Genomic DNA, 16480 nt, shown 5'->3' with positions numbered 1-16480 from the left:
GCACATAGTGCAAAGTTAATCAGGGTAACTGCAGATAAGTAAGATGATTCATATTCAGATGACATGGTGAATGCATAAAAACACATGTCCTGTCACCTGCAACCACATGGGGAAAGCAGTGATCTGCAGATCAAACTGTAGGTCAAACACCCCATGCAACCAATCTTGGGAAAATATTTAGGAAGCTGCCATATACTGAGTCAGACCATTGGTCTATCTAGCTCAGTATTGTCTTCACAGACTGGCAGCGGCTTCTCCAAAGTTGCAGGCAGGAATCTCTCTCTCAGCCCTATCTTGGAGAAGCCAGGGAGGGAACTTGAAACCTTCTGCTCTTCCCAGAGCGGCTCCATCCCCTGAGGGGAATATCTTACAGTGCTCACACTTCTAGTCTCCCAACTAGGGCGGGACAAGTCATGCTTGCGACTACAAAACCAGCTCTCCTCAGGTGGGGGTGATGCTGAGGTTAACTGCTACGGACCACTGCTTCCCTAGATGGTTTCAGGCATCACACAGTCAACTTTAGAGCAGCTGCATGTGGCTCCCATGTGTTAGGATAAAATGGAACTTGCCATGGAAACAATTCCTGACAGTCCATGTGGCATGAGGTAACCCTGTTGCTTGTTTCTGTACCACCTTTGCATGCTTCACTCTTGTTCTCTCCTTCCAGACTTCCGTCCCGTTTGTTACGAGGAACCACAGCACTGGTGCTCAGTAGCATACTATGAACTCAATAATCGAGTAGGGGAGACCTTTCAAGCCTCTTCTCGAAGTATACTTATAGATGGCTTTACAGATCCCTCAAACAATAAGAACAGGTTCTGCCTTGGACTCCTCTCCAATGTAAACAGAAATTCTACTATAGAAAACACCAGAAGACACATAGGAAAGGGTAAGAGCAAATTCCTCATTGTGATGATAAGCAGCAGTGCTGGGAAGCATGATATGAACCTGAAATATATGCATGCCACTGAAACCTATTTATTTATATGACCCAGGAGATGTTTGAAATACTTACACCATAGCAGAGTCCTATGCATGCTCCATGAAACTCCCTGAAGTATTTGTGACCATCTACTAGGCTTAGAAAATAAGGTCAGATCAAATCAACTACTTTTATTACAGTCACGGACCAGTACATAATAATGCATACACACAGAAGCCCAGTAGAATAAACCAATAACAGTTGTAATATAATATTAACAAGTTAAACCTCAGAACAGAGCAGCTAAATTGAATTCATAATGAGCACCTGGTGAATCTGATTTCAGGGCTAATTTTTATTGGATATGAATAACTTTATTATGATTATTGATCAAGCGTACATACAAGCCAATAAGTACTACATTCAGATAAGAGTTCTATTATTATATTGAGTTTATACAGTACACACCAATACAATAGCCAGTTTTAAAGTGGCATCTAAGAAATAGATCCAGAAGTTAACTGTTGGCAGATCTTGACAGCAGCCGCACTCGGGCGCTTTCCAGACTAGCTGCTCAAAAGCGGCAAAATGCTCCGTTCATGCAAATCATTTTCAAAACATAAAACCTGAAGGGAGGGCAGTCTCACAAAAACTAACAACCTGAAAAAACAACACCTTTTTTTACGCCAGATAAAAGACATCGTAGCACTACATCACAGCGATTAAATTCGAAACAAGGCATCCAACATATGAACAGCACCCTGGCGCTTTCGTCAGGACTGTGGTGTCACAACACAGGAAGTGTAGAAGCACACTTCAGAGATGTGTCATGACCCCGTTGCAGGGTCTGGTCTGGAAAGCGCCAAGATTCGGCAACATTATGAGTGATAGAAGATTTCTTATCTGCCTAAAGTGTGGCATAGAATTCATCTGTTCAGCTGGGAAGATGTGATGATAATAAGGGAGTAATAAGATTGCGCTGACTATCAATATAAAAGGAGCACTATAACAGCATGTGGTGAACAGATTCAAGCTAACCTGAACCATAGGGGCAGATCCGACTGGCCAAGGGAATTTTTAAAAATTTCTCAAATAACACCGCTGATGGTAAAGCATCATCCATATTTTGCTCTGTGAAACACTCTGCGATGGCTAAGTAGAGAAAGTGACAAGAGATAACTGGCAGGTACCCGGCTAAAATCACCAAGACGCCCTCTTATACAACAACAACAATAACAAATATTTATATACTGCTTTTTAACAAAAGTGTCCAAAGCGGTTTACATAGTTAAATAATTAAATAAATATAAGACGGATCCCTATCCCCTTAAAGGGCTCACAATCTAGAAAAACACAAGATCAACACCAGCAACAGCCACTGGAGGGATGCTGTGCTGGGGGTGGATAGGGCCAGTTGCTCTCCCCCTGCTCAGTAAAGAGATTTACCACATTTAAAAAGGTGCCTCTTTGCCTAGTTTGTAGGGGGCACTCCTGTAGTCTCCAAAATACAACTTAAGTCATTTTGCTGCTCAATGTCCAAGATCCTGTTTGAGGATCTCCTTGGCTTTACTGTATGCTGATAACAGATATTCTATAGAAAAGTCAAGTGATGAATGTTTACTCAACAGTGCTTGTGTCCAGGAAGATTAAAACCTGTCAGCCAACACAAGGGGAATCAGCCGAAAAGGGGAAAAGTTGATCTTAAACTAATAATTGAAGATTAGAATCCATGCTTTTGTTTCCATCCTCTGTAGGCCTGTTTACAGCCTTAGTGCTGCACTGGAGATACATCTGGGGGCCCTAAATACTGTTCTCATAAATTTAGATTGAGTGGTCTCCAATGGCCTATAATTAGAATAGGGGCCCAGTTGTGTCCCATATAGAAGTTGGGCCAGTGATTTGGCATTTATTGGATATCCCCTGCTAACTTGGCAAAGAGGCACCATTTGATGTGGTGATTCTCTTTATTTAGTAGAGGGAGAGTAACTGGCCCTATCCACTCCCAGCACAGTATCTCCAGTGACTGTTACTGTTGTCTATCTTATGTTTCTTTTTAGATTGTGAGCCCTTTGGGGACAGGGATCCATCTTATTTATTTGTTATTTCTGGGTAAACCGCCATGAGCCATTTTTGGAAGGGCGGTATAGACATCAAATGAATGAATGAATAAATGAATGAATGAATAAAATGAGCCATGGGGGAAACCCTGTTTGTGTAAGCTTTCCTAATTTCCCCTGGTTCTTTTTAACTGCTCTTACCATGTGCACTGGCCAGTTTGACATGCTACTAGTACACCAGCAATCAGTGGCCTAGTCAACACATGTAGTAAGAGCATTTAAATGCAGCCGGGCTCACATGGAAAGGTAATGTCTTTCAGCATGGCCTGCATAATCAGCCAGAATTTTGTGAATGACCCAGGGACTTACTTTCTGTGGCCTGCAAGGAGGTCAGTGAACTTCATAGACACTTTCAGCGATTAAGCTCCACCCCCTTGTGTGGTGACATCAAATTAGTCAAAGTGGGAGGAGCATCCTTACAGAAGTGGAGATACATGCCAGAGACTGAGAGCAACTTTTACAGATACTTGGAGACAGGGTGTGAAAGTAGTCTGGCCAGCAGGATAAGTTGTCACTGATTTAGAAAAATCAGAACTTCAGATAAACCTACTCTGACAGTGACTGGGTTGCCTGAGGAGCTTGAATCCTATATAAGGGCATTTAAGACATAAGGTACAAGCCATTAGGGAACAATTGATGTATTATTCAATGCAAGGGGCATGCACTTAGCGCTTCAGGTGGTTTGAAACCTGTAGGGGCGTAGCTAGGGGAGAGGGGGCCTGTGTTCACCCCTCTCCCCAGTGTCTCCTTGGAGTGAGGGACATAATGAAGAAAATAGGGAGGGGTGGAGCTGGAGGGCCCTCAGGAGCTGGGGGCCCGGGCTCTTTGAACACATCCGCTCAATTATAGCTATGCCCCTGGAAACGTGAAATGTGAATATTGCAACCAAAGCTACTTGCTGGGCAGATCTGAGCACAGATTTGTAGGATTTGGTATATAGACTGCATAGGCATCAAGGAGGAAGAAATGTCTCCTGGCTCACAGGGTCCGAGGGCCCCCAAGGCCAGTCCCTTCTTGCTCTCACAAGTCGCCCTCCTCTCCTGCTTGCCCAGGTGAGCTGCCAGCTAAGCAGCCTGCTGCGGGGCTTCCTTCTGCCTGCCAAGCAGCTGCTTCTGCCTTCTGTGCCTGCGTCTGACCAAAAGAGAGAGTGTGAGGCACTGAGAGGCACGGGGTAAGCAGGGAAGAGAGAAGCCACCCCAGCCATGCAGGGGCTACCAGAGGTCGGCTGCCCGGCCTTGATCTGCTGCCACTGCCCCCAGTGGAGGACGGCAACCCCAGGTAGCCCCACGCCCGCCTCCACTCAGCGCTGTTGAACCAATGCTGCTGCTGACCATGGGAAGGCTTGGGTGGGTTAGATTGCCCGCCCCCTTGCGTCTGACATCAGCCATACTGATAGTTGCATCTGACGTCAGACGCAGGGGGCGTGGCTTGGGGCGGTGGGACTGGCTACGCTTTGACCCCCGGCCATCTCGCTACGCCCCTGATAGATTGTAATTTTACAATACTTTTATTTTTGTGTTTTGTGGAGCATGGAATGCACTGTTAGTATATAATCAAATGCATGATGGGTTTTTAAAATTGCTTTCATCTTTGTTGAAGACCGCAGAGAATTACCTCCCAAATTTTTCCCTCCTTGCTAAGGTGTTCACCTCTATTATGTTGGCGGAGAGGTATATGCAGAGTGTGTGAGCGACAGCAGCATCTTTGTACAGAGCCGCAACTGCAACTATCAGCATGGCTTCCACCCGGCCACTGTCTGCAAGATCCCCAGCGGCTGCAGCTTGAAGATTTTCAACAACCAGCTCTTTGCCCAGTTGCTTGCCCAGTCAGTGAACCATGGTTTTGAGGTGGTCTATGAGCTGACCAAGATGTGTACCATCCGGATGAGCTTTGTTAAAGTAAGGATGTGTGTTCTTCCCTAAAGATTCTGAGCTGCACAATGGGATTAATCTCTACTATTTTTTCCAGTGCAGCGAACTCAGAAGTGTTTTGCCATGAGCAAAACAGTCATTACCATTATAGCGAGAGTGTACGAATATTAAAAGCCATAATTTCATAGCTCCTTTCTGTCAACCATTACATAAGTTGCAGGTAGAGTACATGGACCATTATCATGAGGTAGTGAAACTTGTAATATTTTTTGCCATAGCCTAGCTAGGGGTAGTCCCTACAAATTGGCTTCTGCTGCCAGGAGGCAGGCGAGGAAGGATGGTTTCAGTTCACCCAGGTAAAGGCTGCTAGGCTTGTACATTGTTGCAATATAGCCACCCCTGCAGTAGGTAAACACTAGTTTAATTACCAGCAAGGTTAATTAAATTAGTTCTTCAGTCTGCATACCTGAGTGAACAAAATTTATAGGCTCGATGAACCTGGAAAATAAGCTGTTGGAACATAGGAAACTGCCATATACCGAATCAGACCACTGGTCCATCTAATTCAGTATTGTCTACACAGACTGGCAGTGGCTTCTCCAAGGTTCCAGGCAGGAGTCTCTCTCAGCCCTTTCTTGAACATGCCAGGGAGGGAACTTGGAACCTTCTGCATGCAAGCAAGCAGATGCTCTTCCCAGAGAGGCCCCATCCCCCAAGGGGAATATCTTACAGTGCTCACATGTCGTCTCCCATCCAAATGTGAACCAGGGCAGACCCTGCTTAGCACAGGGGGAAGGTCATGCTTGCTACCACAAGACCAGCTCCCCTATATATACTTTCCTGGAAGCAAGTCCCATTGACCTCAGTAAAAGTTACTCTTGAGTAGACATGCATAGGATTGTATTCCTAGCTTACATGCGCCATGGAGCAGCCCCATGCTGCTGCATGTGTGTAATCTCCATCGGGGCTGTTGTGGAACACTTTGAAATTATGGGGATTGTATTGCACAACTGCAATTGTACAAATTTAAGGTTGGAGCGGAACCGTTCTGTTCTGTAACAGCCTCAATGGAGGTTATACATGCGCAGCAGCCCGGATGGGCATACCAATGTCTATGTTTAGCTATGTGGTATGCAAGCCAGCAATCACAGCATGCAAAAGCTGCACAAAATTTCCCAAAGGCTCTTTGTTAAGGCTTTTGGGAATTGTTCATTCCCCAGGTTAGCCTGGATGAAGCCGAGGAGATCAGCTTTGGAGGGCTTTTGCACAGCTCTGGCTGAACTGTGCTTTATTTCTGGGACTTGGATAAAAACCAAACACTCATGTTTGATTTTTGTATCGTTTACTAAGGTGTTTGGAGTAAAATTCTTCCTAATCAAATGTTCAGATTCCAACACAAAAATTGAGAAATGGGTTCAGGCCAATTCAAAACAAATCTGCACCCCTTCTCAGCCAGCCATCAGCCAAATGGCTCTGGATCCATGTGCTTAGGGGTGGGATGCTGCTGTATCCATCATGGATACATCATGGTTCAGCCATCATGGTTCAGGTGGCTTGTGCTGTTGCAGCTAAAGCTGTTTCATTGAATTGGCTTGCACAAAATTGGTTCATAAAGCCACCAGTATTCAGACTAGAACATGCCAGAAGATTTGTGCAGAAGAAACCCCAATGCCCATAAGCAGATGTGCCCAACAGTGGTCCCTCTAATTTTTTTCATCTCTGTGCAGAATGAGTTTTGTTCTGGGCGGCAGTAGCAAGGCAGTGTGCATGCACGTGCCTTCAGAGTGGGGCCTTCCTGATTCAGCCTGAGCGGGATCTAAAATTAACTGAGCAGACATCCAAAAACTTGTGAGCATACAAAAATGAGCATGCCTTAGGGGGAACAGTGGTGCCCAACAGGCAGGGACTGTGTTGCTTAGTTAACTCCAGCAAGCAAGATGTGTTGGATACTACAAACATTAAAAAAGAAAGAGAAAAAAATCCTCTAATCTGCTTTAGAAGATAATTGGGAACTTCATTTTGCCCACTTTCTTACTACTTGGAAAGATTCCACAAGCCCTATAAATCTTGTTTCCAATGACAGAAAGTGACTTGAAAGTTATAAACAGGAGAGATGTTGTTCTGCAAGCTAAAACAAGTTGACAGTTCTTAGGAGGAAAGGCAGGCAAGGGTCTTTCTTAAAAACATCTGCCAGTTGGCTTTGTCTCCCTGTCCTCCTTCAAAAACTGAGCTTCTGTGTTAGTTATTAACTATGGGTTTTGCATATAAGATTTTAAGGACCAATATATATCTTTTTGTTGCATGTGGGCATGAAGCAACAGTGATTCAAGGGTGTGTAGATAAAATATTGGTGTTTATTTACATGAATGGGAGTGTAGCCAGTTTCACCACACCTTTTCTCTCTTAGTGATACTTTCTCTGATATTATCATGTGGGAATGAAGAGGGAATTTTGCTATCCTTCACTCTGCTATCATTTGGCCAAACAGAAACAGTTGCAAACTGTGTGACTCCTTGCTACACTCGTTCCTCCCCCACATTCAGTCACCACTCTAAAATATCATTTGGCTGGTTATCTCATGGCCAGTTGCCTATGTGACAAACCAGATGTCTCCCTACATATGAGGGCAGTTCTCATGACCCGAAACAGGGTAGGAGAGCTATGTGCACTCCTGATCAGCAGTCATGTGTTGTCAAAGCTCAAGGGAGGAGGAGGGGAGAGTGATTGTGTGGGAGCCAGAGCTGGGTAGGACAGGCACAGCCAACCCACATTCTGCCCCCAGCATTTTACTGAAGGTGGACAAAAAGCTGTCCTCTCTAGGTCCTGTCTTCCACATGATCCCTCCTCCCTCTCCTCCCTTGATCTTTGCAAACACATGAGCACTGATCGGAAGTGTGCACAGCTTATCCTGGCTGGGTACTTCTTTCTTGTTTCAGGTCACAAGAAAGGCACGAGCATGCCCTTAACTCCGGCTCTGTTACTATGTGTTCACTTGGACTGCATTTAGCCTAGAGGACCTCTCTCCTGGGGGAATCCCCCAATGCACTGAACACATCGCATGGTGCATTGTGGGATATGCGGAGGCTGGGATGTGTGGTCCCAGCCTGCGGAGCTCTGTGCTGTGTGGAATAGTACAGATCTTCTCGGAGTGCGGTACGCACTCCCAGCAACATTTGGTTGTTCATCTGGGGGGAAGGTGAGTTAGCCCAGCCTGCTCGCCTGCCCACACAGTCCTGTGAATAGCCCCATTATTGTTTCCCCCCCCAGTGTTTTTAAAAACACTTGCACATCAGCAAGGTAGAGTAGGGAAACTAAAGTAACCGAAGCTGTGCAGACTATGCCTGCCCAGTGCTCTGTAGATGTTTTGGGAAAAACAAATGAGACAGTGGAGAATTGCTGCTGCATCCGTCGCACTTTAGAAACAGAAGCAAGTAATACAGAACTCAATAACTGAGGGAGAAATGCAGCGGTGAATACTGGAGGCATCTCTGCCTAAAAGGATGGGAATTGTGTTCTCACAAAGAGGCATGATTGGAACACCAAAGTTCTGTGGCTTGTGCAGAACAAACACTATCAGAAATCAACTGTTTTCAAACTTCCACCAGAGGGAGAAGGAGAACCACTGAATGAAACAAGAATTTGTCAGGCCTGGTCTGTTGCTGTTCGTCAGTCACTAGTGCCATCTAAAGTCAGATAGATGCTACATGCTGTACAACAGTTGGTCAGTCTCTCTCTCTCTCTCTCCCCACAGCCTAATTGCTTTCTTTCCATATGCTCTGATACTTCAACTCTTTGTCCTACAAGCATATTTTGTAGGGCCAAAATATGTCCCCGAGTGTTGAGCAATCCACGGGTTTATGTTTTGTGTGTCTTTTTGAGAACATAATTCTCATGATAGGAATTGGAGGTCTCCAAGCAATTCTGGGGGCAGCAGGGGGATCAGTGATAACCGCCCCTTCAGCCTGTGAACTGTGGTACTCTGGAAGCCTTCTGCAATTAGTAGCAGGTGTGTCTTCTGGGCGTTCTGCCACTGTCTTAGTCAGGATGTCAGCCACTAAATGGAAAGACATTGGGAGCAATGGAAAGGAGCCCTATGCTGCTGCCTGGATGTGCTTTAAAGACATTCCACAGCAGCCCCATTGCTAAGCCATTGGAGCTTCCTTTGAAGTTGCGCAGCAGCCCTGACAAGTCCCTACTGCCAATCAGGGGTGTAGTGAGGGCAGGGGGACATGCATCCAGCGCTTCTTGGCTTCTCTGGCTGTTGGGGTGGGCATGGCCATGGGGGCTGTGATGGAGAGCACCTGTACTTCTGAATTTGCAGCCTGCAAATCTGCTGCCAACGGAGGACTGCCTGTCAAGTCAGCCATTATTATTACATTGTTCAAACAGCACCATCCATGTATATGGCACTTTATAGAGAATGGCCATCATCTTGACGATGGAGATGTCAGTGCAGTAGAGTTGCATTCCAGACCAAGGCTGTGTTGGCACACGTGGTGGCAGGAACTAGCTCCCCTTCTTCTTTCTGCTCCCTGTGCCACCCAAAAATATGTCCTTGAGCCTCAGGTGGTGCAGGCAGAAGGGGAAATATCCCCTCCCACTATGTGGTTGGCCACTGCATGAGGATGCTGGACTAGATGGGCCTTTGGCCTGATCCAGCAGGGCTTTTCTCATGCTCTTAGGTGTGCCACTGCAGCCTTAGTCTAGAACAGGGATTCTCAACATTGGGTCCCCAGATGTTATTGGACTTCAACTCCCATAATCCCCAGCCCCAGTGGCCTTTGGTTGGGGATTATGGGAGCTGAAGTCTAATAACATCTGGGGACCCAACATTGAGAATCCCTGGTCTAGAACACAACTGCACCACACAGTGGCACTGGCATTTTCTTAGGATGTCAGCCAGCGAGAGGACAGGCTCCTGTTCAAAGGGACTTACAATCTAAATATCCACACATGGGGAACAAAAGAAGGGGAAGGAAATGGAGGCAGGGACAAAAAAGAGGAAAACATGCAAATATATCAGTAACACGTACTTGAGCTTAGATACAGTGGGACAGGGGTTCCCAGCTAGGAACATGGGAAGCTGCCATATACTGAGTCAGACCATTGGTCTCTCTAGCTCAGTATTGTCTTCACAGACTGGCAGCAGCTTCTTCAAGGTTGCAGGCAGGAATCTCTCTCAGCCCTATCTTGGAGAAGCCAGGGAAGAAACTTGAAACCTTCTACTCTTCTCAGAGCAGCTCCATCCTCTGAGAGGAATATTGTACAGAGCTCACACTTCTAGTCTCCTATTCATTTGCAACCAGGGTGGACCCTGCTTAGCTAAAGGGACAAGTCATGCTTCCTACCACAAGACCAGCTCTCCTCTAGGTATAAAAAGACTTGTCATCTCCAGATGATGTTTAACTACAGCTTCCCATCATGACTTCTGGGAAGAGCAGAAGTTTTCAAGTTCCCTCCCTGGCTTCTCCAAGATAGGGCTGAGAGAGATTCCTGCCTGCAACCTTGGAGAAGCTGCTCCCAGTCTGTGAACTTGTGAAGACAATACTGAGCTAGATAGACCAAGGGTCTGACTCAGTATATGGCAGTTTCTTATGTTCCTATGTTCAGCCACTGTGAGTGGGGGAAATGGGAGTTGTCCTATAACATCTGTGGGCTCATGGTTGGAGACTCCTGTAGTAGGGAATGAGGACTAAGGCATTGCCCCATATTTGAAAAAATGAAATGCCCTCTCGCCAGCTGGCTTAAAAGAACAAAATCTGTTTTGCTAGGACTCATTTTATACCTAGTTATGGCCACTGGCTAAAGAATCTATATACTTAATCCCCGTAGACGTGCCTCTGTGGGGATGCGTCCCGGCAACCCAGCTGATTGGCTGGGCAGCGGAGCGGAGGGACGCACCTGATTGGCTGAGGCGCGTCTGTGGTGGAGGACAGAGGCGGCCCATGGAGGCCAGGGCGGCAGCGGGCCCGGCCCGGCCGCAGAGGCCGGCTGCGGCAGGCCCGGCCCGAACGCGGAGGCCGGCGGCGGCCCGGCTGGAGACTGGGGAAGGGGGGAGAGAGGTTGCCGGCGGCGGGCCCGGCCTGAACACGGAGGCCGGCAGGCCCGGATGCCAGGCGGCGGCGGGCCTGGCCGCGGCGGTGGCACTCGGCGAGTCCAGAGACTTGGGCGGGGGAAGAGAGGCGGCGGATCCGGCCCGGCGAGGAGGCGGCAGCCCGGCCGGAGACTGGGGTGGGGGGGAGAGAGGTTGCCGGCCCCAAAAAACGCACAGATGCTCTGTGCGGGGGTTGGCTTGTAGACTTCTATTATTGCTATTTTATTGAATGCAGAAGTTTTTCCAGTGAATGTAATTAGACCTTTTCTAATGGGAAGAACAAGATGAAAACCACCTGTTTGACCTTTTGGCATTTGCTCATCTCTTTGTAGGGTTGGGGAGCAGAGTATCATCGCCAGGATGTTACAAGTACTCCATGCTGGATTGAGATTCACCTGCATGGACCGTTGCAATGGCTAGATAAGGTGCTGACACAAATGGGCTCCCCTCATAACCCCATCTCCTCGGTATCGTAATCATCTCTCCAAATTGCCTGTGGGACAAATGCTGTTGCAGGCAGTGGCTCGAAGAATTCTCACCCTGCAACCAACCTAACATTCTGTATGTAGCTGTAAATATATGGATGTGTATATACATAGCCAATTATCAGTGCCCCCATCCCCATGCTGTACTTTGTGGTTATTAGTTAATATGATGTTAGTATGATCCATTGTGTTGCCATAGAAATTTGGGCTTAGCAGACCCATTTCTGGGTGTAGAATAAGTCCCATGCTATGTGTGCAAAAATAAAGAGCAAAACAAAATTATGCAAGGAAAGCTCAGTTCTGCCACCTCCATACATTTTGCAAAGCAAATAACTTGACATGCGAGATCATAAGAATTTCTTACTAGATGGGGCCAAGTTCCCTCTTGCTAACATTTTGTTCCCAACCACCACCAAACAAATGCCCCTGGAAGTTCGCAAGCCTTGAATCAGTGCTCCAAGGAGGGCCCTTACTGAAACCTACAAGACCTTTCCCCTGACTCTTTTCCATTTTTGACCAATCATAGGGCCCCCTGGAGCCTCCTAAAAACAGTAGTTGAGAGTAAGGCTGCTCTCAGCTACTGTTGAAAAAGAACAGAACTACTGTTGAAAATGGAAAGGAGGACAGGTCTCCTGTATTTGTAAGATATGCACAGAAGAGGGAATTTCAGCAGGCGCAGCCCACCCACTCCAAGCCCAATAATAAGCTGCACTTGCTAACATATTCCCTCTTCTGTGCATCTCTTAAAGGTTTAGGAGACCTGTTCTCTTTTCCATATGGCAGCCCTAGTTGAGGGGCCATTACAAAAGCTAAGGGGACTGGACCCTTCTTCCCCTGTGACGCAATAATTCAACCACTGCATTGTATAAAGGCTTTGGCCTCCCACTACCCTTATGGTTTCTATCAAGTGGTACGCAAAGGATGCTGCTTCTGACCATGAAGGTCCCATTTTGCTATCATGGCTAATGGCATTGAAAGGTATGTCCTCCATATATTTGTCTGTTTGTCAAACTTTTTTTGTAGGATAACTTATTTTGTTTCTGTTAGTCATGGAGGGGGGCAAAGCTGTGCTTAGCAATGAAATCCTTCCTTTGACCACTGGAAATTGTGATAATTTCCCCCTTCCCTGGCCCCAGTTTCTGAGATTTCATCAGGAATTGCTCATATAATCTCAAGCTAATCTTTGCAACTTTTAAGGTTTTAAAAAAGGAAAGGAAAGATTGTGCTGTTGCCATGTGGTTTTCTTGGTAGAATACAGGAGGGGTTTACCATTGCTTCCTTCCATGCAATGTGAGATGATGCCTTTCAGCACCTTCCTTTATTGCTGCTGCCCGATATAGGAGTTTTCCATATTCTGGGAAACACACCAGCGGGAATTCCAACCAACAGCCTCCTGCTCTCTAGGCAGATTGCTTCCCCGCTGCACTATTAGGTGGCAAGTTTTTAAAACTTGCTTTTAAAAAATAGAAACCAAGTCTGGAGCTTTGCATTATATGCAACATATCCAAGGATGCAATGAAACATGTGGTGACTGCTGAACATAGCATCCATGTGTTTCATTCCTACCTAACTCTCTATAATATCTAGGGCAGCTGATCCATGACCTGACATCCTGGCACTGTGCATTTTACCATCACCACCCCATATCATCTGCTACCACGGTGAGGGGACTACATGTCACATTAAATTTCCAGCATTAGCAATTGAAGATTTCCTCCCACTATAGAATCCAGGAAGACTTAACGGTGACTGACATTCAGAACAAGGAAGCTCTGGTGCAACAAAAAAGCCTATTATCAAAACTTTCCAACTAACTGCACGGAAGCAGCCATTTTTAATGCCCTCCCCTTCCTCAGGAAGCCCACTGTTCCACCCAGAAATATGTGCCCAATGGTTTTGCGGCCCTCCGGGACATATTTTTCAGGTGGCAGAGGGCTTCCTGGGGATGAGGAGTACATTAAAAATTGCCTCTTCCTCACTGCACTGATGCTGTTAGTTGGGAATTTCTGTTAGGCTGCTCTCTTGCTGCACTGGCATTCCTTACTCTGAATGTCAGCCCATTTCCTGATGTTGAGGCATACAGTGCACCCCTTTTCTGTAATTAGCTGATGGTGGGGGGGAAGTACTATGCGATAATGACAGGGGGAGGAGAATTAAATTAGGGCTGAGCTGAAATGCCCCCATCCTCATTTTCACTGCCCCAGGTTTAGTGGTATCAGGTGCAACGTGAGACTTACTTGTGGTAGTGATGACCTCCAGTTGGCCATTTCCCCCACAGTTCCCCCCACAAAATGACACCAGATAATCACATAATGTTCTGAAGAGGGTTCTGGGGGGAAAGAAGGGAGCAACTTTTTTTCCAGAACTCCCTTGGAATAATGCTCCACAACACTGTAATGCCTTTCCAAGGGGTAGATTTGAGAGGGAGAAATGACTGGGAGACATACCATTGCCACTGCTGCAACAACAAGCAGCAGAGGTGGAATAACCCAAAGCGACGGGATGGGATGATTTTGGCCCTCTTTTGAAGGTTTTTGTATGAGCCTAGTTCAGCTCAACCCTGTTTTTAAATGTGCAGCTGCTATTTGGGGCAACAACTGAACACATACCATTCGATCCTGAGATTTTTGGAATGGTGAATTTTGCACCACAAATACCCAGTTATGCATTTGCACTGTGTGAATACAGCCCTGAGTAAGGCTTTAATAAGTCCTGGCATGCAGTCCTGAATAAGGCTTCATGAGCTAAACTTAATCAGATCCATGCAAAACCACCAACTATTTCCTAGAAAAATATTACCCTTTCTTCCAGACTAATTTGATGATTTGAAGAACATTCTAGTTTAGGATTGGGTTTTTGTCATCCATAGTGGCTTACCCACTTTAGGATTCATATACTCAATATGCTGCTAAGGTCATCTTCAACTCATAACGTTGCTTGCTTGAGAAGACACGTTGTGTATGGAAATAAAACCATAGAAAAAATAATCTTCGAGCCTAGTTCTCTGGGCCACTGTGCCAGTGTGGCAGTGCCTAGGATCAGGACCAAGGGTCCTGTGTTGGTAGAACAGCATGATTAGGAACATAGGAAGCTGCCATATACTGAGTCAGACCATCGGTCCTTCTAGCTCAGTATTTTGGCTGCACAGACTGGCAGTGGATTCTCCAAGGTTACAGGCAGGAGTCTTTCCCAGCCCTTTCTCCGATATGCCAGAGAGGGAACTTGGAACCTTCTGCATGCAAGCATGCCGGTGCTCTTCCCATCCCCTCAAGGGAATATCTTACAGTGCTCACACATGTAGAGGCTATTTACATGAGCTTGCACAACCAGGCTAAGAGAGCCCAGCCCAGTTTTGCACACTCGTGTGAACCTCTGGGATCGGGCCCAATCGCGGCAGCTACACGGAGGCAAACCCACCTATATAGCCTCCCTCTAAAAATGAGGTTAAGCTTAATTTCATTTCGTTAAATGGCTTAACCTCATTCTTTTTATAATGACATACATTTTTTTTAAATTGAGTGTCAGTCACAGCTGCTTGCACACTCTGTGTGGGAGGCGGATCCCGGTAATGCCCCGCACACCCACGAGGTGCATTACTGGGGCTCTGCGGGGTGGGGTGATGCACGACGACCCCGGGAGCTCCAGTAGAAGCTACTACTCATTTGAGTGGGTGATGTGCCAGCCCTGGGACTGAGTGCCAGTCATCTGTGGGCAAGGTAAATTCAATCCTCCTTCCCTCTCACGAGGGAGAGCTCCGTAGTTTCCCATTCAAATGCAAACCAGGGCAGACCCAGCTAAACAAAGGTGACAGTTCATGCTTGCTACAACAAGATTAGCTCTCCTCAACCGGCTGATTCCCTGTGGAGAATGAGAGGAGGCAGATCTGATGTCTCCTTCCCATAGGATTCTTACTTTCATGGCTTGGCTGTAGTGGTGTAAGACATTGCTTGTGAACAGAAGCGACAGCAGCTGTATAAGGCTGGGCTGTTGGTAAGTCACATTAATAGTCCATTTAAATCCACTGTCTGACCATATAGAAAAAAACAACAGAGAACCATAGTCCTCTGGTCAACAATTCGATGCCTGGATCCAAATCTGGCCTTCTGAGGGATGTGGATGAGCCTGCCCTCCAGTTGTCTGCTTAGAGGCAATAGATGTGTGAAGAAAGTGGTGTGAATGGGCTGTGATGGCAGGCCATTTTAGGGAATGAAGGTTTGAGGTGTTTCTCCACCACTCACCACTTGATTCTTCAAATGGTCCTAGTACTGCTACTCAGTAGTGGCCCATACTAACAAGCTGGAGGGGTGGAAAACAAGCCACAGCTTCTTGGGTACTGGCAGCTGCTCTCTTCTGACCCCACTCTGGCTGTAATTGAGCCATGTGAGCTTGTCATTCGCTTGGTAGGGGAGGGATAGGATATCCCGGTGGTGTTTTCCCTCCCCTATCAGATGAATGGCCAGCCCTCACAACTCAGGGGTGGGGCCAGAGGTGGCTGGGACTTGTTTTTTGCTCCTCCAACTTGTTAGTAAGGGCTTTTTGGCCAAAAAAAAGTTCTCAAAGTAGTTTATATAGAGCAGGGAGGAAATGTGGTTTCCTGTCACCTCACCATCAAAGATGAAACATAAGGTAAACACCAGCAACAGCTGCAGGAGGAATGCTGGGGTTGAGTAGGGCTATTTGCTCAATGTAAGAGAATCACCAGTTTTACTCTTCTCTAGGAAAGCCATTGCTGAACAGCATTCTCCTTGCTCCCCAGAATTTTGGGTCCTTGAGGAGATAGGTTTCCCACCCCTTGCATGGATATCTGCTGTAGCTGCTGAACTTGGCAGCTGTTGGAATGCTCAAGTCCTGGCCGGAGGGAGCTGAAGTAGAGCACTTTGGGACCATCTGATCTAGTCATTCATTTCTGGTGTTTTTTCATATCCTGGGTTCTATAAGAGAAGCTCATCAAGGATTTCATCTTAAAAGATGCTTCAATTTTTTTTTTTAAA

The 16480-nt window shown here is 46.5% G+C and overlaps 1 protein-coding gene across 5 annotated transcripts in view; it reads left to right on the top strand.

Annotated features, from left to right (window-relative positions):
- The window catches only part of SMAD9 (SMAD family member 9), a 56518-nt gene extending 43800 nt beyond the window's left edge, over nt 1–12718 (top strand). For 4 of the 5 annotated variants that reach the window (XM_053311091.1, XM_053311095.1, XM_053311093.1 and 1 more), the window contains 3 exons: nt 668–889; nt 4681–4937; nt 11337–12718. In XM_053311091.1, coding sequence (XP_053167066.1) covers nt 668–889; nt 4681–4937; nt 11337–11480 — 623 coding nt within the window. In that variant the 3' untranslated portion in view covers nt 11481–12718. Of the gene's footprint in view, nt 1–667; nt 890–4680; nt 4938–8808; nt 8895–11336 lie in introns of those variants that run through there. The other variant, XM_053311094.1, reaches the window with a different exon arrangement.
- The last annotated feature ends 3762 nt before the right edge of the window (nt 12719–16480 follow it).

The sequence above is a fragment of the Hemicordylus capensis genome, chromosome 3 (genome assembly GCF_027244095.1).
Source record: "Hemicordylus capensis ecotype Gifberg chromosome 3, rHemCap1.1.pri, whole genome shotgun sequence".
Lineage (NCBI taxonomy): Eukaryota > Metazoa > Chordata > Lepidosauria > Squamata > Cordylidae > Hemicordylus > Hemicordylus capensis.
Note: the sequence above shows the minus strand (reverse complement) of the source record. Positions and strands in the feature narration are given on the sequence as shown.